Source organism: Lasiosphaeria miniovina (genome assembly GCF_030549165.1).
Source record: "Lasiosphaeria miniovina strain SMH2392-1A chromosome Unknown B0T26scaffold_3, whole genome shotgun sequence".
NCBI lineage: Eukaryota > Fungi > Ascomycota > Sordariomycetes > Sordariales > Lasiosphaeriaceae > Lasiosphaeria > Lasiosphaeria miniovina.
Genome location: NW_026848222.1, coordinates 1,004,631 through 1,024,867, shown reverse-complemented (window position 1 = coordinate 1,024,867; position 20,237 = coordinate 1,004,631). Strand labels below are relative to the sequence as shown.

The 20,237-nt window shown below is 54.5% G+C and overlaps 6 protein-coding genes across 6 annotated transcripts; 5 read left to right on the top strand and 1 right to left on the bottom strand.

Annotated features, from left to right (window-relative positions):
• Window positions 1–1,297: 1,297 nt before the first annotated feature.
• On the top strand, window positions 1,298–2,184 carry B0T26DRAFT_749361 (heterokaryon incompatibility protein-domain-containing protein; the record flags this gene model as incomplete). The annotated part of the gene is made up of 3 exons (XM_060445089.1): window positions 1,298–1,702; window positions 1,769–1,874; window positions 1,934–2,184. The coding sequence occupies 3 exons, from the start codon at window positions 1,298–1,300 to the stop codon at window positions 2,182–2,184; spliced, it is 762 nt and encodes a 253-aa protein (XP_060297815.1).
• A 125-nt stretch (window positions 2,185–2,309) lies between these two features.
• On the top strand, window positions 2,310–3,287 carry B0T26DRAFT_195611 (uncharacterized protein). The gene has a single exon (XM_060433711.1). The coding sequence runs from the start codon at window positions 2,425–2,427 to the stop codon at window positions 3,202–3,204; it is 780 nt and encodes a 259-aa protein (XP_060297814.1). The 5' UTR covers window positions 2,310–2,424; the 3' UTR covers window positions 3,205–3,287.
• Window positions 3,288–4,042: 755 nt separating this feature from the next.
• B0T26DRAFT_700610 (heme peroxidase) lies at window positions 4,043–7,167 on the bottom strand. Its single transcript, XM_060441553.1, has 7 exons — window positions 6,604–7,167; window positions 6,376–6,530; window positions 5,810–6,314; window positions 5,590–5,733; window positions 5,287–5,526; window positions 4,895–5,217; window positions 4,043–4,835 (listed from the first exon to the last, which is right to left on the bottom strand). The coding sequence occupies exons 1-7, from the start codon at window positions 6,905–6,907 to the stop codon at window positions 4,161–4,163; spliced, it is 2,346 nt and encodes a 781-aa protein (XP_060297813.1). The 5' UTR covers window positions 6,908–7,167; the 3' UTR covers window positions 4,043–4,160.
• A 4,070-nt stretch (window positions 7,168–11,237) lies between these two features.
• B0T26DRAFT_700601 (uncharacterized protein) lies at window positions 11,238–14,335 on the top strand. Its single transcript, XM_060441552.1, has one exon. The coding sequence runs from the start codon at window positions 11,273–11,275 to the stop codon at window positions 13,988–13,990; it is 2,718 nt and encodes a 905-aa protein (XP_060297812.1). The 5' UTR covers window positions 11,238–11,272; the 3' UTR covers window positions 13,991–14,335.
• A 356-nt stretch (window positions 14,336–14,691) lies between these two features.
• Window positions 14,692–15,513, top strand: B0T26DRAFT_673659 (uncharacterized protein; the record flags this gene model as incomplete). Its single annotated transcript, XM_060439627.1, has 2 exons — window positions 14,692–14,705; window positions 15,135–15,513. The coding sequence occupies 2 exons, from the start codon at window positions 14,692–14,694 to the stop codon at window positions 15,511–15,513; spliced, it is 393 nt and encodes a 130-aa protein (XP_060297811.1).
• A 1,378-nt stretch (window positions 15,514–16,891) lies between these two features.
• Window positions 16,892–19,894, top strand: B0T26DRAFT_769792 (uncharacterized protein; the record flags this gene model as incomplete). Its single annotated transcript, XM_060446529.1, has 7 exons — window positions 16,892–17,369; window positions 17,436–17,936; window positions 18,010–18,698; window positions 18,846–18,919; window positions 19,324–19,395; window positions 19,476–19,719; window positions 19,817–19,894. The coding sequence occupies exons 1-7, from the start codon at window positions 16,964–16,966 to the stop codon at window positions 19,892–19,894; spliced, it is 2,064 nt and encodes a 687-aa protein (XP_060297810.1). The 5' UTR covers window positions 16,892–16,963.
• Window positions 19,895–20,237: the final 343 nt, after the last annotated feature.

The window sequence follows — 20,237 nt, the reverse complement described above, 5'->3', positions numbered from 1 at the left end:
TGATAGGTCAGTCGACAGACAAGCGAGCCGATTGTTCATCAGAGTTTGTCTGAGAGAAGGCAGGCACGCCTGATCAAGGTGGTCACAATGAAGGCAGTAGGTGTATCGAAGCAACACCTGGATAAGGTGCAAAAACTCAACCTGGCCCTTGCAAAGGAAGCTGGGCGATTGGCCTGAACTTGTATACAACGGAGCTCTGTGCAGGTCCCACTGGTAGTGACTTGCTTTGATCAGAGTTGTGTCGCACGAGTCCCCCTGACAAACCACCGCAGCGGCTTCCTCGACGGCGGCTGGCAGACAACGGCGTCACATCTCAACCCTTAATTCGTATGATGATGACGACAACGAACCAGACGACCGGCGCCGTTGCTACTATGACCCACACGACGCGCCCGCGACCTTTTCGACGCAGTTGGTCGCCATCCACGTCCCCGGGTCCGCTTATGGGGGCATTATGGTGGTGATGGGTTGCTGTGTTGTGTCGCCTGGGCGCCTCGTGTCGTCGACTGCACGAGCCGGCTGCCGCTGCTGCTCAATGTGACCTTCAGCCTGGCCGGGCAGGACCTGGCGGTGAAGGGGTTCGAGTATGCGATTCCGTGGGAGGGCATGGATGATGACGATGGCGGGGATGCGCCGCCGGGCAAGAGGAGCAGGAGCTGCATGTGTGTGTTTATGACGTCGAGCGGGTTTGACTGGTCGGGCGAGGTGGTGCTGAGGTGGTCGGTTTGAGGCGGTGGGAGACGGTCTTTGATTTGGACGAGGCAGAGGTTCGATGTGAGTGGCTTCTTTCTTTTCGTTCTTTTTTCTTGTCCACCCTCCCCCCCCCCTTTTTTTTTTTTTTTATCCCCTTATTTCCTCTCTTTTTTTCTCTTCTGGTCCTGACTCGCTATGACACTCAAAATACTGACGAGTCTTTCTTAGCTATTGAGTTAGAGTGACTTGCTACTCATCAATACAAACAAGAGACCCTGGGCTTGATGGAACTTGCCAGATGCGAAAGAATAAGTTTTGTGGCATGCGGATACAGCAATGGGGCAAAAGTGCAAATGGATTCAGTACATAAGGTACCTAAAACCGAGCAACTTGGACTCTTCTGTGTCAGACTCTCAGATCTGCAGCTGAGATCATGTGATTATATGCATGAATCTACCACTCAGCCCTCTCCGCCCGGCCAGGGCGTTGATTGGTCTTTTCACCAGTACACTCCTAGGCGATGAGGGGTAGCTCTCAAACACTGGCATCCGTCTCCGTCCGGACATGGGCTCAAGATTGCAGGCACTTTCAGCTAATACGCAAAATGCACCTGATCAACACGCGAACTCTCCTACTGCACGAGTTCTTTGGCGACAAGATCCCTCTGTACGCAATTCTATCACACACATGGGGCGACCAAGAAGTCAGCTATCAAGAATGGATCTATGTCCACAATCAAAACGTCGCCCGATGGGGCTGGGTGCGCATCGAGAGCGAGGTCAAAGCCACTAGAGAAAAAGCTGGTTATGTTAAGATTGCCCATGCCTGTAAACTTGCCAGAGGCCTGGGCCATCAGTGGATCTGGTTCGACACAAATTGCATCGACAAGACGAGTTCTGCCGAGCTGTCTGAAGCCATCAACTCCATGTACGCCTGGTACCGCGACTCGGCCGTCTGCTTGGTGTATCTGGCCGACGTTTCCATCGCCGGCTCCAGTCACAGAAGCAACGTAATGGGTCGTCTCCAGGCCCCAGAGAGCGAATTTCGAAACAGTCGGTGGTTCGCTCGGGGCTAGACGCTGCAAGATCTGCTGGCCCCGATTGGCCTTCTCTTTTTCTCCCAGCACTGGAGCCCTCTCGGCAACGCCCACTCTCTCAATCCACTCTTGGCCGAGATCACTGGTATTCCGGCGTCCATTTTGAGATTTCACCACACCCAGGGTTTTGTGTCACTCGGACAGCGATCGACCCGACATCAGACCGCATCAACTGGCTGTCTCGTCGAGGCCGCCTCATGGCTCAGGTGTCGATTGCAGCGCGTCTCTCTTGGGCGTCTAGGCGAGAGACTACGCGATTTGAGGACAGGGCGTATTGCTTGCTTGGATTTTTTGGCGTCAACATGCCGCTCCTCTACGGTGAAGGCGAGAACGCCTTTGCCAGACTCCAGGAGGAGATCATCAAGCGAAACCCGGACAGCACAATCTTCGTCTAGAGAAGCCATGTCAGCAAGCAGACATTTCGCTTTCAAGAGTCATCAAGCCTCGAGCATTTCGCTATTGACCTTCTTGCTAGGCAGCCCGAGTGTTTTGCCAACTCATCCAACTTGTTATGGGCACCGAGCCAAACCGCCTCGGATGCCGAGTCGCTGACAGTTTCCATCACCAACCTGGGAACATCCATCCCGGCCACGCTGATTGAGACTCTGTGCCCCAAGCTTCAGATCGCTGTTCTGATGAACAGCAGACGCAAAAACGGAACCTATCACGAAGCGCAAGAATTCTGTCCACATGTTGGAATCCCCACCCTTCTTGTTGGCGACCAGGTCAGCTCGGGAGTCTTTCGATCTTCCTTTCCCGCTCAATCAATTACGCTTCCGAATCTTAGACTGTCTACGGCTCGGCCGCACACAACGATACTTGTCCGAAATCTAGCCAATCTCCCTCCATCCCACGACAGAGCAAGACAGGAAGCCGATTCATGGCAGATGACCGAGAGGAAGATTCTCCGTCGGCTTGGAAGACCCGAGGTTGGAGTCGTAGTCTACTTTCCCCATGGGAAGCAAGAGCACAATCTCGAAGCTTCCTGGCCTGCTCATGATGACAAACAACTTAATTTCGCATTAGAATGCCAGGGTGATCGTCTCTACCGCGGAATTCTTGTTTTCTCTCGACCAGGGGCAACTCCCAGCACCGTCGGAATCGTATTTGTGGCGCTGCTCGACTCTCGCGACCTACTCTCGGAATGGACATGCATCATCGTAGAGGCGAGCAGGTTAGAAGGAGTCGCCGGCAATGATTCCGAGCTGCGGAGGCTTTCCCGTGATGCCGCTGCAGGGATCGATGACTGGACTCGCAGGGCTGAAGGAGGGAAGGGGCCCCGATATCGTGTGGAGCTGGGAAATGAGACCTACTCGGTCAGGTTGATAGATCATGGAGAGGTCGACGGACATGCCTCAGTGTCGTACGGAAAGGAGCACGTCATAATGGCGCAGGTCGAGTTTCTAATATCTTGACCGAGTTCGCTGCTGAGCCGTTGCTTATAATTATGCTATTACGATACAAAGTCTATATTCAAGATTGACGACTTCGATTTTGTGCTTTTTTCGTTTTCCTTTTTTTTTATATAGTCAGTTAAATATTTCATTAAATTATATTTGTAGATTTCCGCCTCTTCCAAAAGAAGAATATAGGCAAGTTAGTATAAAGTTTATTAATTCTTAGTTAGAATAAAAATGGTGGCTCTACTTGGTTTGATAACGGTAGCTGGTTGCACCGTAAGAAAAAAAACGGAAGTTATAGGCTGGTGTCCCAAAACTGGGATCAGTTTGGACACGGCAGGTATAACCGGGACATCCCTAGGACTCAGCTCGGCTCAGGGCGATTCTCAGTGCGCCTCAGCTCCTGTTCAGGTTTCAAGCCTAATACGGATTTGGTCAAAAAATGTTGTCGGGGATGACTATAGAGGTACTTCAGTGCTACACTGAACCGCGCCTCGGGAGAAGACAGGACCAACGCTAAGGCGTCTATTGCTAGCAGTTTTCGAAGTTCCATTTCTCGCCGCTTTAGAAACGTTAACTTCAGCCCAGGGTAGTTAATTTCGACCGTGACATGTCACGCAAGGACGCCTAGCCGTGACTGGCACGTCCTGCATGATACATGAACAACATGGCACTGGTCCGAGGCCCATTATCTTCATTCGCTGTGGCCCGGTGTTAGGATAACTCAGGATATATGCAGGGCCAACAAATTTTAACGTGTTAGGATCACGCAGCCGTCATGGCCATGGTAAGTGCTCTAGTGCACGATAGCATCGTGCTTCTTTACGGCTTATGCTAACTTTACTAGAGATGGTTTGGAGAACTATAATCAATTGCTAATTAATTAGTTTATATCTAAAGGGTACCCGCAACATATACCACCATCTACACCACTACACACCAAGGTCTAGCAGCAACAACTCTCCCGAGGCTTATTTCTTGACATCAAACCGATCCAAATCCATAACCTTCGCCCACGCCTTCACAAAGTCATCCACCATCATATCCTGCCCGCCCTTCTCCGAATACGTCTCCGCGATCGCCCTCAGCTCAGCGTGCGATCCAAACACCAAATCCGCTCTCGTAGCCGTCCACTTCGTCGCCCCCGTCTTGCGATCCTTACCCGTGAACGTCTCGCCACTTTGGTCAGGCGTCCAGACAGTCTGGATATCTAGCAGATTCGCAAAAAAGTCATTTGTTAGTGTGCCCACACGCGCCGTCAGAACGCCCTTATTTGAGCCGTCATAGTTCGCGCCGAGGGCGCGCATACCGCCCACTAGAACCGTCATCTCGGGCGCCGTCAGCGTGAGTTGCTGCGCTTTGTCGACTAAGAACTCCTCCGTGCGGGCGCGTGCCCAGCCCGTGGTATTGCAAAAGTTGCGGAACCCGTCCCCTTGTGGGTTGAGGTACTCGAAGCTGACGACGTCAGTGTCGGCCTGCGTGGCATCGACGCGGCCGACTGTGAAGGGGACGCTGGCCTTCTTGTAGCCGGCGGCGGCGGCGGCCTTCTCAATGGCGGCGTTGCCGCCGAGGACGATGAGGTCCGCTAGGGAGACTTGCTTGCCGTTCTTGTTGGAGCCGTTGAAGGCGTTCTTGATTGTGGTCAACTGTAGTTATGCTGTTAGGGACGATGTATAGGACAGATAGGAGGGGGGGGGAGACATACGGCTGCCAGAACGGTTTGTAGCTGCTTGGGATTGTTCACCTCCCAGGAGACTTGAGGCTGCAGAGCGATTCGGGCACCGTTGGCGCCGCCGCGCTTATCGCCGCCTCGGAAGGTGGAGGCAGAACCCCAGGCGGCCGACACGAGGCTCGAAACAGTCACGCCGGGTGCTGCAAGAATCTGGGCCTTCAACTTGGCCTGGTCCTCGTCGGTGATGGGCTTGTAGTTGATGGTGGGGAGGGGATCCTGCCAGATAAATTGACGCTGAGGCACTTCAGGGCCGAGATAGCGTGTGATGGGACCTATGTCGCGATGGGTGAGCTTGACTATTACGCGTCCCATCCCGAGTTAGCAACATTGAGTCCGGGGGAAGGGTGTGCGACGGAAGAACTCACACCACGCAGCCGCAAAAGCAGTAGTAAGGGCCTTGAAGTCTTTCGACCAGGCCTTGGCAATAGGGCCGTAGGCAAGATCCTCACGCAGCGCAAGGTCGCTCACCAGCATGGTGGCGCGGCGGAAGGTCTTGTTAAAGGGGTCGGGGTATTCGGCAGCGCTTTGAAGTGCCTCGAACTGAATAGCACCGGCAGGGCTCTTAGTCAGGGTCCAGTTGTTCTTGAAGAGGCTCGTCAGGTAATCTAGAAACAGCTTAGTGAGTAAGTGGAGCCCCTAGAGAGAATAGAGTCAAAGGAGAGGCGTACCATTGCTCCATTGCGTTGGCGTCTTGGACCAAATGACTTCCAGTCCGCTCGTGACGGTGTCGTCAGCATTACCAGTGCCAAAGCTGTTAGCCCAGCCAAAGCCCTGCAGCTCGAGGGGTGCGCCTTCGGGCGGGGGGCCGACGGCTATAACATAACAGACACCTACATTAGTAACGCTCCAAGGACCCCAAGGACAGTTTTGGGGTCTTGAGGTACTCACGGGTACTAGAGGCACCGTGGGCCTTGCCAAAAGCATGGCCTCCAGCAATTAAGGCGACAGTCTCGGAGTCATTCATGCCCATGCGGCCAAAGGCAGTCCGGATGTCTAGAGCCGACAACTTGGGATCCCCGTTGCCATTGGGGCCCTGAGGGTTGACGTAGATGAGACCCATGTGGGTGGCAGCAAGCGGCTGTTCCAGCTTACTGGCGCGTGCGGCATAGTCGGTGCTACCGTCGTAACGAATGTCGTTACCCTCGGGCACGAAGGTAGTCTCTGAGCCCCAGTAGACGCTCTCGTCCGACTGCCACGTGTCGGCACGGCCAGCACCAAAGCCGAGGACGGGGAAGCCCATGCCCTCGAGAGCTACGTTGCCAGCCAGGAGCATCAGGTCAGCCCATGAGATAGCCTTACCGTACTTTTGCTTGATAGGCCACAGAAGGCGCCGTGCCTTGTCGAGGTTGCCATTGTCGGGCCAACTATTGAGAGGAGCAAACCGTTGTTGGCCCTACACAAGAGGAAGTAAGCCAACTGCCAAGAAAAAACTTAAGAGACGGTAGTCTCCGTACCATGCCACCACCCCCACGTCCATCGATGGCGCGATAGGTGCCGGCGCTATGCCAAGCCAAGCGGATAAACAGACCACCATAGTTGCCGTAGTCGGCTGGCCACCATAACTGCGACTGGGTCAATAATGACTTGAGGTCCGCTTTGAGTGCCTTGTCTGCAGCCACATCAGTCTCGCTTCTTGCCTAGGTGCGAGCTGAGATGGAGGGTGAAGACTTAACGCGACTTACAGTCAAGAGTAGCGAAAGCAGTGGCGTAGTTAAAGTTGGCCCCGAGCGGGTTCTGTTCGGGAGAAAACTGGCGAAGGACGTCGAGCTTTAGCTGGCACGGCCACCAGTCATGGCTTCTCGTGCCGCCGCCGGCTGCGTCGCTGATCGTCGGGCACTTGCCGAAGGAGCGGGCGAGGGTGTCGAGAGAGGGCTCATTTGACCTGGTGGCTAAGATGTCTCGCTTGTTGGCGGCGGCGTAGGGACATCCCTGGGCCGAGACCAGAGGCATAAGCCAGAGCACCACAGACCGAACGGAGGGCGCCATTGAAACGGACCAGTGTAACTAGAGCTAAAGATGACAGCGAGCGCGACGAGGGCGACGACTCTGACGAGGGCAAGAGATTGTGGAATTCATGGGGCCAATCCTATATAGGCTCCAGTGATGCGGAATGCTTATCCCAACTTCAACCTCTGCACAGACGGTCAGCAGTGCAGAGTGGTTACATCGTGTGATTAATAACCGCAGTCGAATATGGCACAGCAGGCGCATCCACTCAATGCTTCTGCTTGGTCCCGGGAATCACCGAGAGGCTTGCAGCGAATTATTTGGTAACACCGCCGGGGTGAGCCTGGCAACTATCGTGCAGCCAATGCAACCGACACGAGCCAGCAAAGCGGTGAACTAGGGGGCAAACATTAGCAGTCACCCTTGAGTGGGTGCTTGGCCAGAATTTCTCAGACCACAGCTGCGGCGCAGAGATAACGAAATATTGGACAAGGCTCCCTACGAAATGATGATCATCCGCCAGGCACCCTGGAAATACAACGCTGCTTCTGACGTGTACTGTCGCTTCAAAGATGAAGAAAGATTATACTGTTTTCGGCACAGTCTAGGGAGCCCGGGCAGGGCCCGCACAGGGCACCTACTCTAATTAGACCGCCTTTTCACAGGGTCAGCACAGGTCCCAACCCCGCGGGCGCAGTCCCTTTGTTCTTCCTACATCGATCAATACACACACGCGAATACCTGTCAGACTGCAACAGCACTTCTAGGATTGTGTGCACCAGAGTGAATTGCTCTTATTCTCGTCCTCCAGTCTTTCCACAAAAGACTCTCTCTCTTATACTTCCTTATGTGGCAATTACATGACGAAACCCAGTGGCGAAGATTACGCATCATAGATTCCAGAACCTTCTAGGCCATTCCATCTGACAATACCCTCATTCTTGACTGCTGCTGCATGCTTTTAGCTTCTGAGAGAATGCTTAGGATGCCTCGAGAATACATCGGTAATAATTGCTGCGACGCCTCAGGCCCTCGGCTACTGCCTGGTTGCATCTTTCTTTAGACCCAAAGTCCGCAAACGTGACCAAAAGCTGGCCTCGGTCTGGGCGTCGATGATGGCGCTCTACTACATAGTAGCTCTACTACATCTACTACACAGTATCAGCTAAGAAGAGTATTCCCACGTGCGCGGCATTTCAGCGCCTGTGTTCACGTGTCGTCTGGCTATTTAAGATCTGCTTCGATGCGACTAGCCATTTCGGGCTACTACAGACGGTGACGTGCCATCACTAGCAACATGGACATCGAGCATAAAGTAGGGTTGCTAATTAAACCCAACGCAGAAACTGCATTGTTTTGCCTGCGCGACCCGCCGAGGTTAGCCGATCAGATCTCACGCTCGGACCCCCATCTTGTACCTCAACCAGCGAGCTTGGGTACCAGCCCCTTCACTGATCAAGTCGCCAGATCTTCATAAATACACCGCACCCTCACCTACTTGCTCATTTTCAACTTCTCCCCTTTTCCTTCCGCATCCCTGTTCTATCTTGCTTCGGCCAATAGGAAACGCCCCATACGTCGCCACCTTGTCCTATTACCAACACCCTGTCTCATCGCCAGCCGACCTAGCCCGATTGAGCAGGAGCACGCGTCGGATCTCTAGACGAGAGCGAGAGCGATCTACACACCACAAAACGGATGCCGCGAGCAAGGCTCCTGGCTCTATTCCCTTAACGTTAGCGACGCGTATTTCTATAGGAGCTAGATAGTTTAATAAACGTCTCGTCTTTAGTTAAGAAAGATAAGGGCTACTAAGAGAAGGGCGGTTATACGGGCCTGGGTAAGAATAGAATGGGATAATAGTAGTTCTAGTAGCCGGCGGTCTATTAGTTCGGCTCCTAATGATAAAAACTTGATTCTATAAAAAACTTGACTCGGTCGGTAATAGTAACGGCGAGGACGACAACGGCGAGAGCGATGCCGTGGTGATTACTCAGGCTCGCTCGAAGTCAACAACGCCGGCGGGAGGGCGGGAGAAGAGAGCCACCCGGGTCATCACGGTTGATGCCTTGGATCTGTTGTGATCACGTTACCTATTGACGTGAAGGAAGAAAGGTTTGACGGCGACCTCGGTTCATTCTTCGCGATGGACCTACTTCAGCAGGCTCATCGCAGGCAAAAAGAATTCTCGGAGGCGGTCCGAATGGAAACAACAGGACTGTATGCCCTTTTCCACCGCCTGGACTTTAAAGCCGGGTTGAGGGTCCTGTTGCATGGCCCAGTTGCAACAAAAAAAGTGGGGATTCCACTCCCGATTTTAAGAGGCAATGGCAGTGCCACACCATTGCCAGTCATTGCTCACCCTTCTTGTTGCCTTCATCGTGACCACTTTGATCAGGCGTACCTGCCTTCCTTACACCGGGTCCCAGCCTCTCTATTATACCTAGTATTCCAGGCGGCCGTATATCGTTCTGGAGGTTAATACGCGGTCGACCTCCCGCTCCTCTTCTTCATTTATTACTTCCGAAGGGTTCTCGGCTTCCTACTGGTAAGGGGTTCTTAGCATATCGCTTGAGCCTATCGGCGTGGAATATGTGTTACGAATCCCTGAAGGGATGCAAGGGAGTGGGGCACACCCAGCTTGGTGCCGACCAATCAGGGGTGTCCTAGGGTCCCGTGCTGAGGAGACGCGGGATACCGGGACATAGTACGCAGTCCCGCAGTCCTGCTCGGGCCTCGGGACGGTGGGACGCAGTTCATTGGTCACTTATATCGCATGGGCCATATAAATAGGCCTAGCCTCGTCAAATACGACCTTGGGCAAACATCTCGTATTTCAGGCAGAACCGCATATCGACCTACTCTACAGACCTCGCTATGGCTTCCTTTTCAGGTCACCTAACCCTATTCCAAGGCCGGATTCTTAGCTATAAGTAGGACCAACAGGACCTTCCTTTTTCGTCCTACTTCGATAGACCTTTTCAGACAATTCAATGCTTACCTTCCTGCATCGAATGCCCCATTTTCCACTGCCCTGTGAATGCGCGTAATGACTTACTTACATATATACGATGACCGTAGCCACGGTCTTGGATAAAGCTTGCTTGGTTCTTCAAGCAAGCAATCATACACATTAACATTCACTGCACTCATACACTTTGAGTGGCAAACCCCCTTCGACTGTATTACTCGTGCGATAGGAGCTTGCCCTTTGTTCATTCTTAATTACACCAACCCCAGCATTCTGTGGAGCCCATGCTCCCTTACAGACAGACGACCCTAATAGTAGAGCGGTTTGTAATAAGTGGTTCGTCCTTTTCCGCGAGTATTGCCTACCATAGTGACCGGCTCGATCGTTACCGTAAGGTAGGGAGGTTAAATAATTGTAAGAGAGGGCAGGTAAGCCTAATTAAGGTAGTTATAATAGAGGTAATAAGTAGGGCGAGTAATAACTGGTATTAGTATGAGACTTCAACGTAGCCCTCGTAAAGGAAGGGGGCGAGGGCCACTACTTATATATATTGTCACGACCAGGGCAAGGCATTGAGGTGAACTCAGTCCATTGGGTGCTATCGACGAAGATTCTAAACTGAGGAAGGAAAGAAGGAAAAGTCCAACGACGCGTCGCGTGCTCGCGAATAAGTTTTCATCTATCAGTGGGGTAGGTGGGGCCTCGAGGCGGCTTCTGATAGGCCCGTGGGTTCTGGGCGGCTCTGGCTGCTTGAGGGCCAGTTTGGTGGACGGGTCCTCACATATATAACGGAGTGTCGGGGCCAGCTAGTGAAAAGTCATAACAAAAGAGTGAGGTCTGGGCTAGCTGGTTGACATGCGTATGTGTGTGGGTTAGGGTTCTTTCCTTACAGGTGTCACTATTCGGAGCTTAACGTGTTAGTTATCTTTAGGTTTTCCGAACATATTAGAAGGCATGGAGGAAATGCGGCACAATATCGCCAGTGCTTAGGGGGTGCTAGGCCAGTACCCCTTGACCCTAAGAAAGTGTTCATACGGCTAGCCAACCAGGAGGTACCTACAGCGATTATTTTACACCAGAATAATTCCATTTGCCTGATTTGCCCGGTTCCAGTTTTTTGTAATTTGCCTCGTGTTGGTTGGTGTGCATGCATTTCGTGGCTTGGAAACTAGTCCTAATTAGTCGCGGGGATGATACACTAGAATTCGTGGCGACTGGCCCTATCGATTGATACCCAATCGTAGCTGGCGTAAAAAACCCCTCGGTCACCATGGAGTACGAGTTCCAAGTTGGGTAATACCAGAGCCTTGCCTTCGGAGGACGCAGGTAGGGCGGGCGGCCCTGAATGGACATAAATAGCTGGTTGCCCGCCAATTTGGCGCTCTGCTGTCCTTGTCCCTTAGTTCTAGTTCTTGGCGCCAAAGAAGCCCAGTATGGATGAACCACCCCCTTACCTGACGCCACCTTCTACGGCATCGTCTAGATCGGACCCTAGGCCCTCGCGCAGCGATGCCAGCATTTCTCGCTCACGTAGCGGGCGCGAGAAACTGCGGGCTTCTGCTGAGGCCATGCTCCGTGACTCCCTCGCACGGCGCACCGCGCCTTCAACGATTTCCGATCAACCATGGTCCAGTGCAGAGCCAACCCCATCCAGCACCGCAAACAACACTGCGGTGCGCGAAACTGAGCCGCCGAGTGAAGCGTGGGAGGCCGATTCAGCGGCCCGCCGCATTAGCTTTGCGGAAGATCCGGCCATGTTGGCGGCCATGACTAGCGCTGCTGACCGAGCCCGACTTGCCGCGTCCTTGCGCTTGCCAGCATCTGGTTCCGTCATGACCACTACGCGCACTCGTGAGCGCCTGCGTCAAGCAGAGGCCGAGCGTGACGAGGCGCTCCGTGCCCACGAAATCGAGCGCAGGATCGCAGAACGTCTCAAGCGCGAAGGCGAAGTCGGACCCTCGGCAACAGAGGCCGAGTTGCGCATCCTCCGGTTCAAGTATGATGCTATGAAAGCCGCTGCCCAGATGACGGAGCCGCCGCCGGCAGGCCTGTTTAAGACCGCTTGCTCCACCGACTTGATGTTCCTCATCGACACAACCAGTTCCATGTCCCCGTACATCGAGGCCGCCAAGAACCAAGTCAGGAGCATTGTCGACGACATCAAGGTCGCCTTCCTCAACGAGGCAGATGTGTGTGTGGGCATCGTCAGCTACAAGGACCACGGTGATGATCCCAACATCGAATTCCTCGATTTCACTCCCGACGTTGATAAAGTCCACGTCTTTCTCAGCAACCTAAAAGCTCGCGGCGGCCGTGATTTGCCCGAAGACGTCCTCGGTGGGCTCCAGCAGGCCCTCAACGCCTCCTGGAGGCACCAGACCCGATGCATCATCCATATTGCCGACGCCCCCCCTCACGGAACAGCACTGCACGACATGGGATCCGACAGAGACGACTACCCAGGTACCGGAAGCGAGCCTCATGGCCTCACCCACGAGCCGCTTCTCCAAAGGATGCTTTCGCTCAAGATCAACTATGCTCTCCTCCGTATTACGCACGCTACCGACAAGATGGCCTACGTCTTCCTGAAGGCCTATGCACAAGCCGCACCCGAGGGCAAGCTGGATCCCTCCAACAAGTACTACCGGGACGCCCAAACCCTGACAGCGACGGTTACAGCGACGCGGGTTCCTGCTGGTAGCAGCCGGGCCGGGGGAGGGGGGCCCTGCTTTGAAGAGACCAAGCTGGGCACCACGTACAGCGCGCTGCGGCATCTTGTTGTCCAGCGGGTGACCATGTCCGCCTCCCGCACTGCGGTTCGCATGTCGGCGGCGCGCGGGCCACGCAGGACTGGGGATAACACGGCGGCGAGGACTCTGGTGTCCATCTCCGAAGGCGACGATCCTACCGGGGTGGAACTCGAGACGACGGCGCCGCGGTGGCATGACGCGGACTGGCTCGATGAAGTCGTGACGGTAAAAGCCTACTCGACCGATGTGGCGATGCAGCACTGCGCCGGCACGCTCGACAGCATGATGGCGCACGACGACAACATCAAGATCAGCACCACCGAGCTCACCATCCGCAAGCGCTCCCAGCCGTTTGCCCAGGGAGCCATGCGCCTCGCTGCCTACGCCCAGACTTGTGCCTCCACCAACCAGCTCGTCGTCAAGTCGTACAAGCGCGACGGCAAGCGCCTCGCCGACCTCGCCGAGGATATGCGCTGCCAGGCCCTGTGCAAAGCCTTCGCGCTCGAGTTCAACTCCATGCTTGGCGAGCGATACTCGGTCGACTTCGTCGTCGTGACTTGTCTGGAGCCTAAATCCAGCGCCGACTTCAACGGGGAGTGCATGTCGCTCGAGCCGCTCCTCCAGGGCGACTATGTCAAGTACAATAGCAACTGTGGCTACGTGTACAATGAACATCCCGACGACCCCTTTCACCATGCCGCCCAGGCCTTCTCCCATTTTTCTTTCGAGCGCTCGCGCGGGGCCTTCCTTGTCGCCGACCTCCAGGGAGTGAACCACGTCCTGACCGATCCGGTCATCCACACCCGCGACCCCAACCGCTTCCGCCTCTCGGACGGAAACCTCGGCGACGAAGGCGTGAAATTCTTCTTCGCCACGCACGAGTGCAACCCCGTCTGCCGCAAACTCGGCCTGAAGAGCAGCGCGGCCATGATCATGTCGGGCAGTCTCGAGTTCCGCACTTCGTGGCCGACGAACTCCTCGTCCGGCAGCTCCGGCATGGCATGCTGCTGCTCCAACAAGCTCTGCAGCCGCATCGTGCGCCTCGCCAAGGCCCAGACTTCGCCCGAGTTTGCAGGGTACTATTGGTGCGACACGTGCTGGCCGCAGCTGCGCTCGTCCACGGTCAAGTTCATCTGCATCGCTCCGAATGTGCCGCATCACGAGTTTGACCTCTCGCGCTTCTTTTACGAGTCCCAGGGGCGCATCATGCCGCGTCGGTGTCCCGAGCATCGCGCTGGCGCGGATTTCATGTCGAGAACGGCCGCCGTAGGGCTACACGTGGCGTCGCGAAGGTCGAGGGGTGGCGAGCAGTCGGCTACCAGCGGGGGTATCGCGAGACACATCACAGGTGGTGTATCCATCTTTAGTCCCAGGACAGATACTCAAGGAGGGGTATCCTAATAGCTTTCTTTTTCGATGTAAGCAATTTTTTTTGGGCTCGGCCCACGGCAGTTGGATTGAATGAGGTACGGCACGGCATCCAGTAATTTCTCAACATCCTAAAAATTAGGAGCCTCCAATTGGTACCCTGTCACAGAATGATATGACTTGATCAATACAACACACCAAGAAGCGGGGATTCGGAATCACCAATACGTAATAGTGGCTTACGGGGAGCGGAGGGGTGGGTTTGGATTTGGGTGGCTAGATCCCGACGGCTGCTCACAGGAAGCGGCCCAGTCTCGCTCCCTATTACTTCTCCTCCCATCCATGAAGCAATGGGCGGGTAGGAAGCGAGATTTGCGCTACCGTGAGCAGTCAGATAATTGTCTCGGGGGAAGCCAAAGTATTTACGGAAATCCAGGTATTTGGGTACTTTATATTATTGCCAGGCGAGGTTGAAGGATAAGAAAAGGCTCATTAGGTGTCAGGGATCTGTAAGGAGGTTACGTAGGCACCTACTGACAGAACGGTCGCGTCACTCAGCTATTCCGTGTCTCTTTTCTACAATCCTTCGGCACAGTGTTTCCGACACCACACCTCGTTCTCAAGTTTGCAAATCCCCTCTACTCCCCGTCGTGGTATCACAAATCCATTGTCAAAATATGATTGTATTGGGTATGAATAAACGCATTAAAGAAATGAGGCGTAAAACTTACCGCATGTCTATCAGACTGTAAGTCGCACCCCGCTGAACGACGAAGGAAATGCCTTCTCATTCCGATCTGTTAAAGTGGAACCGACCGTTTTCACGAGTCATTTATATCGGAGACCCTGCAATAATAGCAAAGATCTTAGTTGCCAATTAGCCCAAAGCCTCGGCCCAGTACGACGGGTTTCGACCCCTAAATGGAGACGCCCTCTTTGTACAAACACACCACGAAAGATGGAAGATACAGAGAAAGTGTCTCACACCGGCCCTGCCGAGATGCATGGGCGGCTCCATCCAAAAGGCCGAATTTAATACGGCAAAAGCCGGTCAGTTGATGTCAAGTGCCAGGCCTATGATTTTATCATGGGGTGGGTGCACCGAGCAAAAGGGGTGGGTGCGCGCAGCAATCCTCTTAATAAATAGAACCACGATTCATTGCTCGGGGCGAGCCAGCACCCACGGCATTGTCGCCGTCGACGGCCGTTTCAACTGCATGCAAATGGGCCAGCTGAGCCCTCTGTCGTACGTTTGCGCCGCTCTCACACACACCTTGAAGCAGCAGTCAGAAAGCGCTAGAGCCTCGAGCTCTCCCGCCTCACCGAAGCTCGAAAAGGGGCCGCCACCACCGCAGCCACCGCCATCACACAGCGTTGTGCTAGAGTACTACTGCGCGCTGCACATCGGCGAGGACGACGACTTGCTAAGACCCCAGGGCCTGATTCGTTGTCTCACCACACAGCTGATCCTCTCGCTCCTCGCCAACGGGTGGATGGGGCAGACGAGGCTGTGTCTCTGCCTCATCTGCGAGACAGCAGGGAGGAAGAGGTGCTAGAACAGCGAGACCTGGCTGCGGTGTTTCGGCCCTTCATCGCGCTCATGCGCCTCGGCCCCGAAGGAGGGGGTGCCGACCCACTGCATCGTCGACGGCCTGTCCGTGTACGAGCGGCAGGACCTGTGGCAGGCAGACTATTAGGGCGGGATACGGATACAGCTTAGATGTGGTACTTAATACGTGATAAAATGTCTTGCTCGTTCCCCGAAGAGCTCTTCGTGGGTGATTATTGTTAGATTTTAGTAGTTAGCTACGTTATAATTGTATTTACGTCGGGGGAACACAAGAAGCGAGCGCCGTGAACGCGGTGCCGGGCCATTGTATTTACCACGTACCTTCCTAAGTTCTAGTTATAACTTCCTAGGAACCCCAAGTGGCGTATACTCGGGGGACGGGTTACAGCGGCTTTACGTAAAACCCATTAGCAGGAAGTCACTACTAGATGCCTTGATGGTCAGCCAAAATCTGCAGCCCATAACCGGACCCCTTCTAGCAGGAACGACGACCTGGAACACTTCCACTCACCCTCTGTTTGCATATAAAGGACACCTTTGTAATACCAGACGCTGTGTCTCGACCGAAATGCTTGAGCCACCAGTCCATCGACTTCTTTCTGTCTACAGATCCGTCATCGCGGAACCCGGCTTTGCGGTTGCCACCCATAGAAATAGCAGCGTTCTGCTTGTTTGAACACGGCTGTCTGTTTCTTTGGTGAGGGATCATTTTCGTCAGGATCCATATCTCTCCACGTCCCTCCAAATATTTATGTGTGTAAATAGCACTTTGACATCTCCCCTCTATGATAAAAGCCCAATGTGACGCTGAGGGACCTACATCTAGGGTTCAGACCGGAGTCCCAAACAAAGTGATCTCAGGTAAAGTCGTAGGTACTGACGCAGTTGAGCTTATGTTCCTTGAGATGGCAAAACACATGTTCTGTGAAGGAGACTGAAGATCTGGCGTTCAAATACGGCCTGTTTGTCCATCAAGCCTGTAGAGTGCGGAAGGCGCGCATGCTAACGCAATCAAACGATGTCAATACGCGCTTGGGAAAGCCTCCAAGTGTTTTCGTGGCTTACGGCGGTTTCAGTTCCATCGAGTTCAATTGGTTGATAAAAGTGTGGCTCGGCCCAATCGTATATCAAAGAGACTCTGAAACTGCCGCACCCCGGAATCAGCTGAATGCAAGCTGAACGGAAGGATGTAACGGGCGGGAAAAGAACAACCCAAAGCTAACCTGCCATTGGTCCATCTGCTTGGACTCCTTGACAACGGCCTGAGCATTCGGCCCGCTTTCGGATCCTCATTGCTGCAGCACCTTCCTGCATCATAAACCCTGTCAACCCCCTGATTCCCATGAAATCGTGCCCAAGGGCAACGTCTCTCCTCTAAACAGATCGCCGCCTTGATCGTTGAGAATAACCATGAGACGAACGCGCCTACTGTCGTCATGCCTCTCATAAGTCGCGGTTGGTTTCTCATCATCCTGTCAACCGGGTTTGTGCTGCTTACTTGCCTGCAAGCGAGGGGTAGTATTCTGACTCGCGGTATCGAACTGGTCGACAAATCGCGGGCGTACCCCGTGTTCGTGCTACGCGCCATCTCCGAACTCGCCGGCTTGGCACTGGCGGCCACCATCAACGCCACATGGGAGAGGATGAAATGGGCACTCGTGTGCCGATCCCGAACCAATACCACTTTTCTCGACTTTTTAACTCTCGACGAGGGAACTAGGGCCATGGCCTTGATGGATCTCGCTGCCGGGCGTGCGGGGCCATCACTTCGGACGCGGCTTTGGAGCTTGGGGCGTCTGCTGTCGACGGTCGTGATTCCGGTCACGGGTATCCTCATCATGAGTAAAAACCATCGTCTTTGCTTTCCAAATTTGTGGAAGAGACACATGCTAATCACTGTCTATACAGGCCAGGTTGAGATTCAAATTGCCTTCACCGAGGAGCCATCACAGCCTCCGTACCTGGGTTACGACCTCCAACCCATGAACGCCTCTGTGGCTGTCGAGTACTTCGGCTTCAGCGATTTAGTCCTGACCGCTAACCCCGGCGCTTTTCTTCACAACCCGGCACGCTCTGTTGACTTGTCGCAACAGGGCGAGGACGCCTCACTCTGCCGTCTCAATGCGGATTCCCAGGGGCAACGAACAGGGTGCCACCGGAGCTACTTCATCGCCGGCGAAAGCGTCTTCATGACACCTGACCTAATTAATGACGCCAGTTTCCCCAAAGCCGAGATCATCTACGCGCCAAATCGCCGTGGTTTCCTGCTCGAATTTGACGCAGGGGACTCGACCACGCGCTTCGACCCCGAAAAGGAGTGCCGTACTTACTCATCACGATACTGGGGCGCCAGGGCCGGCGCCGTGCGGCTCTGCGTGGGCAGCTCCGGCCCGAACGAGCTCCAAGCGCGTAGGTCACCCCGAAAATCCATCCCCTAACTTAGAACACAAACCCTCCCCTCCCCCCACTAACAGCAATTCAGGCCTTGTAAGCTGCCCCGGCTCCATCGCCGCCCTCCAGCAATGCCAAAACGACACCTCGTGGTACGACAACGTCGACTGGACCGTCAAGATGTCGACCTACTTCCGCCACGCCTCGGTCGCCTACTCCCGCTCCAACGGCACCATCATCTGGCACTCTTTCACCAACGCTCCGGCCATCCCGCTCAACATCACCCCGACCGAGACCCTTTCCGCCTACGACACTCTCCTCTACGACACCTCGAACATCTTCGCCAAGAACGCCTCGACCCCGCCCGCCGCCGCCTTCTCCAGCAGCACTTTCGCGGCCTACCTGTGGATGAGCGAGCCCGTGTTTAGCGGCCAGAACGCCACCAACCCGGCCACCATCAACGGCGTGTTTTCCAATCTGCAGTCTCTCCTCACCATACCGCTGTATCTCTGCCAGAACGGCATCGCGCGTCGTCTGCTGCCCCTTGCGCTCGGTGCCAAGTCCGTTGACGATAAGAGCAAGGATTCGAGTAGGGGCAGCGGAAGCAGCAGCCCTGGGTTTGACGACCTCGTCGGCCTGCTCAGCCTGCTGCCCGACCGCACCAGCCCGGCGTCGTTTGCGTATCACAGATATCAAGTCGCTGCGAGCACGCCAACGCTGATTGCGTATATTGTGCTCAGCGGCGTGGCGGTTCTCTGCTGCGCGGCTGCGCAGTTGTTGGTAAGGTCCACGGTGGTTTCTGGTGGAGGTGAAGGTGACGACAGATGGCGGGGGCGGCGCGTGAGGCCTGATTTGAGCCGGTTTCCGGCGCTGGATCTGTTCGCGCACTGTACGATTGAGGACGAGAACAGGTATGTGGTTTATCAGGGGAGGTCGGGGGCGTTTCATTATGATGCGGCGCAAAAGAGCCAGATGGAGTGGTTGGCCACGCTGAGGGTCAGGTATGCTGGCGGGGCAGCCGATGCGGAGGATGGGTTGAGGTTATTTACGTTTAAGAGGGGGGCGGGGAGTGGGAGTCAATGGGATTTGGGGCAGAGGAGGAGAGGGTTTCGTATATAGGGTCGAGAGGGTCGTTGTGATAATTATTATTATTCTTACACCGTTATGCCCTTGGGCGTGCCGGTCCTTCTACCTCGTTGTGATTATATATATATATATATATTTGTGGGGGGGTGGGTGTGTTTTGGAGGGAGTGTAAGGCCATTAAGAGGAGCACCGAGCTTGCGAGTCGCTAATAGAGCAGGCACATCGCCTGAACAGTTAATACCGGCCCGTGGATGCTGAATACTACGTAAATCTCTAAGATTAATGAATATCATAACCCCTATAAGGAGGACTAGGCTAGGTACATCTACACCTTTCGGCTGACGGCCGAGTCGAAGCCGTCGACACCGCCCCGGTGCTGGCGGACGGAGGGGTGAGTGATGTGTTTGCGTCGTATGCTATCGCGGACGATGACGGCGACGATGGCGATGGCGAATAGACGCCTAGAAGCAGGAACCGAGACGCGGGACGAGCTGCGGAGGGGAGGACCAAGAAGAGCACGGACTCGAAGGACAAGAAAATCTTGCTCAAGATTTGTCGTGCAACCAATGTGTACCGCCGTCTTGACGAATGGCAGTGGCAGGGTGGCTATAATCTGTCACTGATCCGGTATTATCCGTACGTGCCCTCGGCGTCGACCGCACCGTCGTCGTCGTCGTCTTCGGCTGTTCCGCGCAAGATCCCGCATAGTCATAAGGTAGAACGACTGGTGTATATAGAGTTGGCGGGGGTTGCGTGTCGCGGATTAGGAGAAGTGTGCTGCCTGTGGCCGCGAGTATAGGGAGTGGTTCTAGGTCGAGGCGACGAGGCAGGCGGTGGCCGAGGTTGAGGTGGCGAGATGGTGGTCGGATTGGAGCGAATTGCAGGCGTGAGATGATGAATAGGCTGGGGGTGGTTCTCGAGGTAAGCAAATGGTTTCCGGCTGCTTTAAACTTGGCATTGCTACTTCAGGACGTAATTATGGGTCACATTTGCTGCATCTTTGGAGTGGATGTGGCGTACTGAGATGGATGGCATTTGTCTTTGGTGTTACCACATTTCGCCATCCTCCCACGCCGTGGCCATGATCTGGCGTACCCCGTGCTCCGTATATGTGTTTTGTCTCCAGGATCTCATACGGGCATGTCGAGCACGCTGATCTTACTTTAAACACGAGGAATGAATCACGATGCATTGTGTTTGCTGCGGAGCCCCTTGCCCGGATGTGCAGTTACC

Bases quoted from the DNA above. Each gene is read 5' to 3' on its own strand.
- B0T26DRAFT_195611 (XM_060433711.1), top strand. From the start codon at position 2,425: ATGAACAGCAGACGCAAAAACGGAACCTATCACGAAGCGCAAGAATTC.
- B0T26DRAFT_700610 (XM_060441553.1), bottom strand. From the start codon at position 6,907: ATGGCGCCCTCCGTTCGGTCTGTGGTGCTCTGGCTTATGCCTCTGGTC. The intron at 6,315-6,375 runs GTACGGAGACTA...CCTCTTGTGTAG, and splicing joins GACGTGGGGGTGGTGGCATG to GGCCAACAACGGTTTGCTCC. The intron at 5,527-5,589 runs GTACGCCTCTCC...AGCTGTTTCTAG, and splicing joins GCCAACGCAATGGAGCAATG to ATTACCTGACGAGCCTCTTC.
- B0T26DRAFT_700601 (XM_060441552.1), top strand. From the start codon at position 11,273: ATGGATGAACCACCCCCTTACCTGACGCCACCTTCTACGGCATCGTCT.